Source organism: Tachysurus vachellii, chromosome 9 (genome assembly GCF_030014155.1).
Source record: "Tachysurus vachellii isolate PV-2020 chromosome 9, HZAU_Pvac_v1, whole genome shotgun sequence".
NCBI classification, from domain to species: domain Eukaryota; kingdom Metazoa; phylum Chordata; class Actinopteri; order Siluriformes; family Bagridae; genus Tachysurus; species Tachysurus vachellii.
In genome coordinates, this window is record NC_083468.1 from 22,521,664 (window position 1) to 22,532,359 (window position 10,696).

The following is a 10,696-nucleotide window of genomic DNA, read 5'->3' on the forward strand; positions in this document are numbered from 1 at the left end:
TCTATCTATCATATCACATCTAAACCTCAATAAATAATCAGTAAACTCAGACGTTGTTTGATGACTAGTGGCCTAAACCACGACTTCAATCTAAAGTAAACGATTTTATATATGATTCTGTCATGTACATGATTGATATGTCTATTTTTTATTTTTTTTTTACAGAACATCTGACTTTGGAGATAAAACGCCATTACTGAAATGAGTATAACGGGAAGCATCAGTCTGTTCCTTCTGCTGATTTACTGTGTAACCGTATGCTTGGCTTTCCTGCCCAATTTCTGGTCTCGAGTGCTGACATTGTCATGGAACTCTTATACACACCAGTATATGACAGAGCAGGCTCTGCTCAACGTCACCATGGAGACAATTAACATGATGCCTGAACACTTTGGAGGTCAGGAGCAGGTACGTGCTGCAGGACAATGGTAATGATCCATTATATCCTGCTCGCTGCTTTATAATCAATATCCTATTGAGCTACATTGTTTTTATGAGACAAAATACATTTTATGAAACTCAGTATATTCAGTATGTGATCTTTGGCACCAGTGAAATAGACCTGCAAAAAGGACCTAAAAAAGAAAATACAAATAACCCGATAGTTATTGGAACATTTTATATTATACAGCTTGACAGTACACACACGGTGGCTTAGTGGTTAGCACGTTCGCCTCACACCTCCAGGGTTGGGGGTTCGATTCCCGCCTCCGCCTTGTGTGTGTGGTGTTTGCATGTTCTCCCTGTGCCTCGGGGGTTTCCTCTGGGTACTCCGGTTTCCTCCACTGGTCCAAAGACATGCATGGTATAGGTTGATTGGCATCTCTGGAAAATTGTCCGTAGTGTGTGAATGAGAGTGTGTGTGTGTGTGCCCTGCGATGGGTTGGCACTCCGTCCAGGGTGTATCCTGCCTTGATGCCCAAAGACGCCTGAGATAGGCACAGGCTCCCCGTGACCCGAGGTAGTTCGGATAAGCAGTAGAAAATGAGAGAGAGAGTGAGTGAGTGAGCTTCACAGTAACAAAATGGATAAAAACATTACTAGATAAGCAATGATGAACTTTACTCTGACAGTACAATAGAAAAAAAAACAACTTGTGTGCTCACTTTTGTTAAAATCAGGTTGACCTGGGTCGGGCATTTTGGAAATCAGTGTCTGAGGTGGTCAGTGCCAATGCTGAAATGGACTTCCTGAGCTCTACGCGATCTGACCCTGTGTATCACTTTGACTCTGAGAAAGTAGAAGAAAGCACAGCGATGATACGGGACTTCTGGAAGCAGGCGGTTCTGTTGACTCAGAAGAAGGATTATCAGGGAGCAAGATACATCCTGGGACAGCTCCTGCATGGCTTACAGGTTCAGGGATTTAATTTAGCTCTGAAAGCATTGTGTTCTAGAGGACATTAAACAGAATCTAAACAGAAATAATCTGTTGTTTTTGGGATGAAGAGTTTTTTTTGTGTTTATGTGTGTAGGACTTTTATAGCCACAGCAACTGGGTGGAAATGGGACAGCGCACCGAGTACCTTCATTTGTTGCACCCCGAAGAGCCTGCAGTACCTGTAGCTTCAGGTGAGCTGCACAACACTCACAATCACCTAAAGGACAAATAGGACAAATTCCAAAGACCTGGTCAACACACAGGACTATGTACTGTAGAGTATAACAATGAACGAGTAATTAAATTAAATTAAATTTCAGAGGACACTCCTACCTGTGCTGCGTGCCATCGATACAGTTGTTATAATAATATTTTGGAAGACCTTGTAAGGGGTCCACCAGACCCTCTCCTGACCACTGGATATTTCAGCACTTACCCAGTCAAACCTATAGGTAAGTTTACTCCTAAACATCACAATAAAATCCTTTCTTCACATATCCCAACTTTAGAGGCATGGTACAGTGCCCCTGAAGCATAGAGGGTTAGGGGCCTTGTTTTAGGGCCCAAAAGTGGCAGCTTGGCAGTGCTGGAGATTGAACCCCAATCCTCCAAGGAACAACCCAGAGCCTTAACCGCTTCAGCCAACACTTTTTGTATACAAAATTATGTTAGTTTTAAGCAAAATGCTCATCCAATCAGACAGCTCAGTTTCTTACTGTTTAACCATTTTGCTATTTTCACTCTTTGGACCCTATCATACTGTTCAAATCAAAGTGACCCAGGTTATTATTGGGGTTTTAAACGCACTACAGAAATGAAAAAAATACAAAAACAAAATGTATACTGTATAACTAGATTTGTAAAGTTCGTCATGACAAACTTTGATGTTGGCTTTGATGAGGCAAGTATTCGCAAAGGCCGGTGCTTTTTGGAGGTGAGTGGACATAAGGGACAGTGTTACTTTTGGAGGCAAGTGGACAGAAAGATAGGGTGCCAAAACATTTGGAGGCAAGTGTAGACGAGCATGTGACGTCATCCGAATACTCCGTCATCCGAGTGTTTTGATATATCACATGCCCATGTTGTGTACATTTTTTTATTTTTACGTGACATCACGTGACGTCATCAGAATACACGTGAGGAAGTTCCATGTTCCATGTCACATGTCCATGTTGTAAAAAGTTTTTTGATTTTGCATATTTTGGGGGCGGGGCTGCGGCACAACCGGAAGGCCAGTCGGTACACCAATTTAAAACTTTATTCAGAGTATCACCCTAAAGGAGCTGGCCGAGTTTGGTGTAGATAGTTCGAAAGCTTGCCGAGTTATAAACCTCCAAAGTTTATAATGGGAGTCTATGGGAAAAAAGGCCACTTTGAGACCCGGTACCGGAAGTACCGGTACTCGGCTCGCTTAGAAAAGTAGACCAGGGTCTACAACATATCCAAATTTGGTGCATGTGGCTCGAAAGCCCTAGGCCGCATTAAATTTTATAACTTTTTGTCTAAGCTTAAATAGGAAAACAGAATGTTGGCTTCTACAAAGCCAACATAATAAAGACCTTGGTGCCATAAATCTAGAAAAAAAATAAAAATAAGTTTTAATGAATGTTTATTATATTGAACCGATTTATCAAATACAGGTGATGAACAACAATAGAAATATAAGAAAAGAAAGATTATTGCAGTCACTGGCTTTGATATACAGCTCTTAAAATGCATCAGCAAATGCACAACACATTTACAACACATGTAAAACACTTGTAGTAAAATTATAAAACCGGTCAATTTGATCAAAAAACACAAAAAGGGTTCAACTTTAAAGGTCAAAAGAAGATCGTCCTTGTTTTTAAAAAACTACAGGAGGAACAGTTTTTTCAATGAAACCGCATATTCTTTGTTTAGTCTCAAATCCCAAAATTGATCTATACTAAAATCCCAGAATGACATCGATAAAATTTCTCACATCATCATTAATATTTATAATACATTTTGAAATACAAAATACAGTGGCTATGATTTTTTTTTAGGCACAATATCTAACAAAGACTGTGATCTTTGCATGTATGCACATTAAGAGTTTATTGGTGCCACATAGGGAAGTGCAGCCACGGTGGAATTCTGGACAGCAGTCGTCACCAGGCAGCCGAAGGTGGCATTAATAAGGACAGCACTTCCCCTTTCTTCTCCCCACACCACTTCCTTCACAATGAAGCTGCGCAGCTTGCTTCCAAGGCAACTCTCAGAGTGCTCCGTGACCTCAGAGATGAAGTGGGGCCCAAGAACTTCCTCAGGTCAGAGTTCAAGCTAAGTTACACTTCAAGAGACTTTATAGTGATTCGGAGGACCAAATTAGTCCCGTTGATGTTCTGACAAATAGTCAGTGAACCACTGCGATATCTGTATCATTTTTCCAGGTTCCTCAGCGTCAAACAGCCTCCAGCCCTGGTGTTTGTCATAGACACTACCGGTAGCATGTTTGAGGAGATCACAGCTGCTCGTCTCCGTGTCCTGTCCATCATTCAGGCACGAGCAATGAATCATGAACCTGGGCTTCCTGGCACTTTTCTACTCATCCCCTTCCATGACCCGAGTAAGAACAGAGGCACATTTTAGAAACTTACATTTTCATAGGTAATAAAAAATGATAGAAATATCAGATAAAGTCATGGAATAGGATTGTAATACATACAACAAGCAAAAAAAGGCTGGACATGCTGTTGTGTATTAATGCAGTACAGTATGTGTATTAATGCAGTAATGCTATTGGTGGACATTTTCAGCTGTAGGCCCAGTTTTAGAGACAGATGATCCCAGTGAGTTCCAGCAGTTCATGGAGAATTTAATGGCGCTTGGTGGAGGAGACGAACCAGAGATGTGTCTCTCTGCTGTTCAGGTAATTAGAAAGAAATAGGAGCAGAACTGATTAAAGAATGTGATGTGATGAATGGCATCATTTCTTTGAAGAAACAGAAGTGAGACACACAGAAACAAAAACACATTTGTATTACCATAGTATTAGTCATTGAGTTGCCCCAACAGGTTCCGCCATAATAGTTGCCTGGGTTGCGTATGTATGTATGGGGCGGAGCTATCAAACCTGGGGTAACACCATTTGGGCTAGGGGCGTGTTTGTTTTGGTGATTTCAAATGTCAACATTGACTTTCAAACATCGTGCACCCCACCTTTAATGTGCTTCTGATCAACTAATCAAAGTTACAAACACTGGGGCTCTAAATTTGAATACTTGAGATGTGTGAACAGAAATAACTAAAAAAAAAAAATATATATATATATATTTTATATATATATATATATTAAATATATATAGCACCTTTTGCCATTTTCAACAAAGCACTGTTTGAATATATAAGCAAGTTTTTTTTTTTTTGTTTTTTTTTTACAATGAATTAATGACTTTCTTTAAAGATGAATATTTCTATTGGTGTGTGTGTGTGTGTGTGTGTGTGTTTCAGCTGGCTCTTATCCATAGTCCACCTTTGTCTGAGATTTTTGTTTTTACTGATGCGTCCCCTAAAGACAGACACTTGTACAGCATTGTCAAAGCTCTTGTTTTAGAAAAGCAGAGCAAGGTAACACACACACACACACACACACACACACACGCACACACACACACACACACACACACACACACACACACACACACACACACACACACACAGAACCACAGTCAATAACATGAATATTCCACCTTTTCCTTCACCAGGTGACCTTCCTTTTAACCGAAGACCCACATCAAAGTGAAAGAATGACTAGTAAGAGAAAGAGGAGAGCGACCTTATCTCCTGACAGATTCTCTCTGTACTCCTCTCTGTCCTTATTATCTGGAGGGATGACCATCTTCACCACTAACAAAGATATTCATAAAGCTTCAGCAATCGTGGAAGACAGCACTACTTCCAGCAAGGTAAAAGAAAATAATTCTCCAGCGATATGAAATGCAATACATTACCTTGATAAATAACACCAGCAAGGTTGGGTTTTTATTTATTATTATTTTCTGTTTTTCTCTTCAGGTGACACTGTTTCATGCAGTAAGTGAAGCTGATTCATCACATTCCTTCACAATCGACCAGCAAGTCAGATCTGTTCGGATCCATGTTGCTGGAAAACTAACACGCTGTGTCCTAATCAGCCCTACAGGTACACACACACAATACACACACACACACACACACACACACACAGACATGCAGAATCCTGTCGTGCACAAAAAAGCTGACAGAGTTTATTTAGGCAAATCAGTTTTCTCATACAAACATATTACATAAAATCATACATATAGCAGACGCTTTTTATCTTCTATCTTTTTTCTCTCCATCTTTCTTACTCTCTCTCTGTTAGGAGCTCATCAGTCTCTTCTTAGTGAAACAGGTCCTCTAGGTGAGCTGGATCAGTCTGATGGTCTGTACCGAATCAAGCTTTTACCGCCTGTAGCATCTGGCCAATGGCATTTCAACATCACATCCCATGGACCAATCACATTTAATGTCTTGGGTAAGCAACTCTGACATCTCAACAGTCAAGGACCATGTTTCATTACCATAAAACATTTCCACTGTGTATTCCACCAACTTACATACATACTGTATCACGCTACATTTTTATTTTCTTTTATCACAAGTGGCTTTGAATATAAAACAGGAAAAGGTAAAACTTTATAGATAAACAAAACTAAAAAGTGGTTAGGGGGATGTGGTAGATTAGTGGATAAGGCGTTAGATTATTGATCGGAAGGTTGTGAGTTCAAATTCTCGGTCCATCAAGGTGCTGCTGCTGATCCTCTGTGCAAGGCCCTTAAAGACGGGGTGCACGATGTTTAAAAGCCAATGTTGACATTTGAAATCACCAAAACAAACACGCCCCTAACCCAAATGGGTGTCACCCCTGTTTTGATAGCTCCGCCCCACACATACATACGTAACCCAGGCAACTATTATGGCGGAACCTACTGGGGCAGCTGGCCGAGGGGATATACACACCCCTTTCTGCTCATTGGCTACATGTTTGTTTTGTTTGTCGGCCCGAATCAGTTTTCTGAAGCATTTTTCAAACATCGTGCATCCCACCTTTAACCCTTTGTCCTCAAATGCTGCAAATGTATCTGAAAGTAACCTCAGAAAAGACAAAACAGACTAGATCGTCTAAAGTAAAATTGTGAAAATTTTACCATTTGTGGTCGTGAAATGCAAATCCCTTTTCTCTTTTCTCTGGTACTTTCCATAATAAATGAAGGGATTATTAAATGTCAGTTTTATTACATAAATAGTTGGTTGATAAATGTATAGTAAGTTTATATTCAGAGACCATTCACACCACAGTAAAAAGGTATTCCAGTTCTAACCATAAACTTTAAACATGCCATTAACAAAAATGAGAAAATGCTATAAATAAAACAGAATTTTTTAATCGTCTCCTAGGAGAAAGCGCTCTGGACTTTTTCTATTACTTTGCAGCAGAGGCAAATGAGACACATCCTGGGCTAAGAAGACTAGAAGGCAGTCCTATTGCAGGTAAACTACGTTTGATGATTTGATTTGATGGCTTGGAACAAGTTTTGGAACATTAATAATGCATTATGTCATATCTCATGACACAATATGATCTTTTCATTTGAGTTATTAAAATATGAACACACACATTACAGCAATATTTTTTCTAACACATACCTTTGAGTCATTGATTTTTTAAAGAGTAGCTGTGGAAAATGATACAACATGAATAAATGGAATGAAATATACCCGTGTCAGTTTGACTGTTTTTTAAATTTATCACCTCCTTCCTCCTCAATAGGTGTATCAGCATTTTTAGTGGTGACTGTAACAGGCCTGGCCACCAATGATGAAGCCACTTTTAGTCATGTGACCTTGCTAGAGTCCAGTGGCGAAAGCTTTCAGAAGGTATTACTGAATTCTTCAACTTCCACTGGTTCAGGAGAGGAGCTGGTCGGCTTCATCGAGTCGGTTCCCAGGAAGCCCTTTAGCGTACGTCTCTGTGGTAAAGACAGAAGAGGGAATGCGCTTGAGAGAGTTTCCACTGAGATGGTTCAGCCCACACATGTACATATTATGGTAAGTCTCCATATGGCACACGGTTGCAGTCTAAAGGCTTTCTTTAAAATATACAGTCAAGTTCATCATATTGAAAATGTCATAGTAGCTAATTACCATAAAGTGATATTATAAAAATCAGATATAAATTTCAGAGATAAACAAACACTTTAATTGAAGAACATTTATTCTAAGAAACGTCACTGAAATGACACTGGCCTGATAGTTCATTAAACTTGATACCATAATCCTAACAAGTTTCCCAAGGTGGAACAACAGTCACATGACATTACACAATCTCAACTGGTTTCATTTTACCCTGTACCTCTGTTGCAATAAAAGTGACAGTAATGTTTAGCAAATTCTAGTGCTTATGTTTTATGTTTGTGGTTAGATGATATAGCTTAAATATTGCCACAACAGGACATATGGGCATTTTCATGCATGTGGATATTTTTTGTAGTCAGTATCTGATTTTTGAAGGTCGACACATTTTTTGTGTGTTCTCTAATGTTCCCCAGGTTGATGAATGACTAAAGAAATTTGACCTCATATTTATATTTCATGGATCACTTATTAAGAGATGTTAAAGTATAACATTCAGGGTAAGGTAACAGTGGAATGTAAATGGGGGATACGTTTAATGTACACAATACATTAAATAAGATGTCAATAATTGCGACTTATAAAAAACAAAAGTTAGCTGAATCGGCGGTTATATTCCTCTATTTTCACTCTGCCTAAAGCTTATTAACTACAAGGAAACGTAGATAAATCTAACAATAAAACGTCTCTCTTAGGTGCTGTCAACTCCTCAACTTCTTCCAGGTCATCACTCTACAATTTTGTTTGAAGTGTTTAATCATGGTCCTGCCCGTCATTTCATATTGACCGCTGAAGATGACCTTGGCTTCCTCTCGCATGGCAAACATCATCGGTGAGACCTAATGGTTGTAATGACAAAAAGAATATACTGTAGCTGACACGGGTTCATACGAATGCGCTCAGTCTCGCATTTTATCATCTCCATAATAACAACTAATTCACAGGTACTTGGATGTTGTGTTCTCAACATCATCTAAGAGGTTAAATACATTGGTTAAAAAATGTGTTGTTATTTAACAACAAGCAACAAAATATGTCTGATATGGTGAAGAAGTTTCCTATAAAACAATCTTAATACTCAACCAGTTTTGAGAGCGAATACGGAAGATTTATGCTAGTTACGGTACACCACACACAGATACATCTCTGCAATTCCTCTTCTCTTGTACACCACCACACCATTGCTGCTATAACATGTATGCAATTTATACTCAGAACAGGAAAGGATGACTGAGGATCTATGGATGCTTTTGTATATAGATATAAATTTGCACAGACTCTTTCTTGAGCTTTAAGACCTGAACCAATCCTTACTTTCATTCATTCATCTTCTACCGCTTATCCGAACTACCTCGGGTCACGGGGAGCCTGTGCCTATCTCAGGCGTCATTGGGCATCAAGGCAGGATACACCCTGGACGGAGTGCCAACCCATCACAGGGCACACACACACTCTCATTCACTCACACAATCACACACTAGGGACAATTTTCCAGAGATGCCAATCAACCTACCATGCATGTCTTTGGACCGGGGGAGGAAACCGGAGCACCCGGAGGAAACCCCCGAGGCACGGGGAGAACATGCAAACTCCACACACACAAGGTGGAGGCGGGAATCGAACCCCGACCCTGGAGGTGTGAGGCGAACGTGCTAACCACTAAGCCACCGTGCCCCCCCCAATCCTTACTTTATTAAATTTTTTTTAATTCAGCCATCTGTTTCCCAACACTGCTCTGTTCTCCTGCAGGTTGTTTATAGGAGAGAGAGGATCTGTGAGGGAGGAGGTCAAGCTGAAGACTCCACACTCCACCCAGGCAGGTCAGACACTTACAGTGACCCTCACAGTCCAGGCACATGACTCAACAGATTCCAACTATGCTGTTGTATATCTGCTGGTTTTACCCGAGGTAAGAAAAACAAATAGATATTTACAGTCAAATATAATATTCTAGAGTATTTTTAAACAGTGTGTATATATATATAAAATTATAACTTTATAAAACTTTTTATCCGCCTAGGAGCCTGATACGTCTCCTCCGTCGTGTTCTGTAGTGTACATGGAATCAAACTGTCCTCCTGTTCCTCAGTGCTTTCTGGGTAACTGGAGTGTCTATCTGACAGTGAAGGACAAGGGGAACTCTGGCCTGGCAAGCATACAACTCGCTGAAGGACAGGGCAGCCTTATGCTACTCCATGAGGAGGGAATTGGGAAAAGTGCAAACTCTCTTACGCAGCTCTCTGAGGAAACATACGTAAGGCCAACTAAACTGAACCATGAAGAAGCAACAAGGCATCAGCTGCATAAACATTCAGGATGGATCAAGCCGAACGCTCCTAAAATTACAGAAGACAGATTAGTGCATGGCGAACCTCCACTGAACATTAGTGAGTGGGCTAGGAGAAAGCACATAATGCTGTACTATACTTCAGTCTGCTGTGGCCTTCTGGCTGAGCTGCATGTGTGGGATGGAGCAGGCAATATGAGGAACTGCAGCCTAGCAGGTAGCCAACAGAGGGCGCTAAGAGAGAAAAACTGTGCAGCTAATGGGCTTACACATACAGTTCTAACACTCGCTTTATGGACTTTGTTAGACACAATTTGTGCATAGTAAAGCTTACAACTCATCCCAAAATGCTTTAAAAATATTAAAATAGACTACACTGGAGAATGGAGAAACACTGAAACCATTGGAGAGCATTTCTATAAGAGAATATTGGGTAGTGTGGTGACCTAAATCCTAGTATTGGTGCCTCACTGCTCAGGGGTCATTGCATCATAGGCTTGGATTTCTGCTACTGTTTCACATCTTCTCCACATGTTCCTTTGGGTCTCTGTGTTCTCTGTGTTTAATCTGATCTCCCAAACACACCACTAGGTCAGTTGAATGCCTCTAGGTGTGAATATGTGTCTGAGTCCATTGTGTATTCTTGTCTCCTGCAATGTGTTCCTGAGATATATCCTGACCAGGATAAAGTGGTAACTGACGACGAAATAAATAAATATTTTACACACATTAATTGCTTAAATATGCCTCTTAATTGAGCTGTCAATAATGATTTATACTTATAAATATAAACAACATAAATATGTATAATATGTATAATTATGTATTATTGTCTACACTGATTATCTAATA

At 40.0% G+C, this 10,696-nt stretch overlaps 1 protein-coding gene across 3 annotated transcripts in view; it reads left to right on the plus strand.

Moving 5' to 3' along the window:
- The window catches only part of vwa7 (von Willebrand factor A domain containing 7), a 12,681-nt gene extending 2,104 nt beyond the window's left edge, over window positions 1-10,577 (plus strand). Inside the window, exons 2-17 of one of the 3 annotated variants that reach the window (XM_060878284.1) lie at window positions 166-408; window positions 1,122-1,355; window positions 1,475-1,571; window positions 1,701-1,832; window positions 3,476-3,671; window positions 3,795-3,970; window positions 4,161-4,273; window positions 4,855-4,971; window positions 5,109-5,309; window positions 5,419-5,545; window positions 5,747-5,899; window positions 6,823-6,915; window positions 7,196-7,473; window positions 8,253-8,389; window positions 9,307-9,466; window positions 9,578-10,577. In XM_060878284.1, the coding sequence (XP_060734267.1) occupies window positions 202-408; window positions 1,122-1,355; window positions 1,475-1,571; window positions 1,701-1,832; window positions 3,476-3,671; window positions 3,795-3,970; window positions 4,161-4,273; window positions 4,855-4,971; window positions 5,109-5,309; window positions 5,419-5,545; window positions 5,747-5,899; window positions 6,823-6,915; window positions 7,196-7,473; window positions 8,253-8,389; window positions 9,307-9,466; window positions 9,578-10,168 (3,012 nt within the window). In that variant the 5' untranslated portion in view covers window positions 166-201 and the 3' untranslated portion in view covers window positions 10,169-10,577. Of the gene's footprint in view, window positions 1-165; window positions 409-1,121; window positions 1,356-1,474; window positions 1,572-1,700; window positions 1,833-3,475; window positions 3,672-3,794; window positions 3,971-4,160; window positions 4,274-4,854; window positions 4,972-5,108; window positions 5,310-5,418; window positions 5,546-5,746; window positions 5,900-6,822; window positions 6,916-7,195; window positions 7,474-8,252; window positions 8,390-9,306; window positions 9,467-9,577 lie in introns of those variants that run through there. The other 2 variants (XM_060878285.1, XM_060878286.1) reach the window with 2 other exon arrangements.
- Window positions 10,578-10,696: the final 119 nt, after the last annotated feature.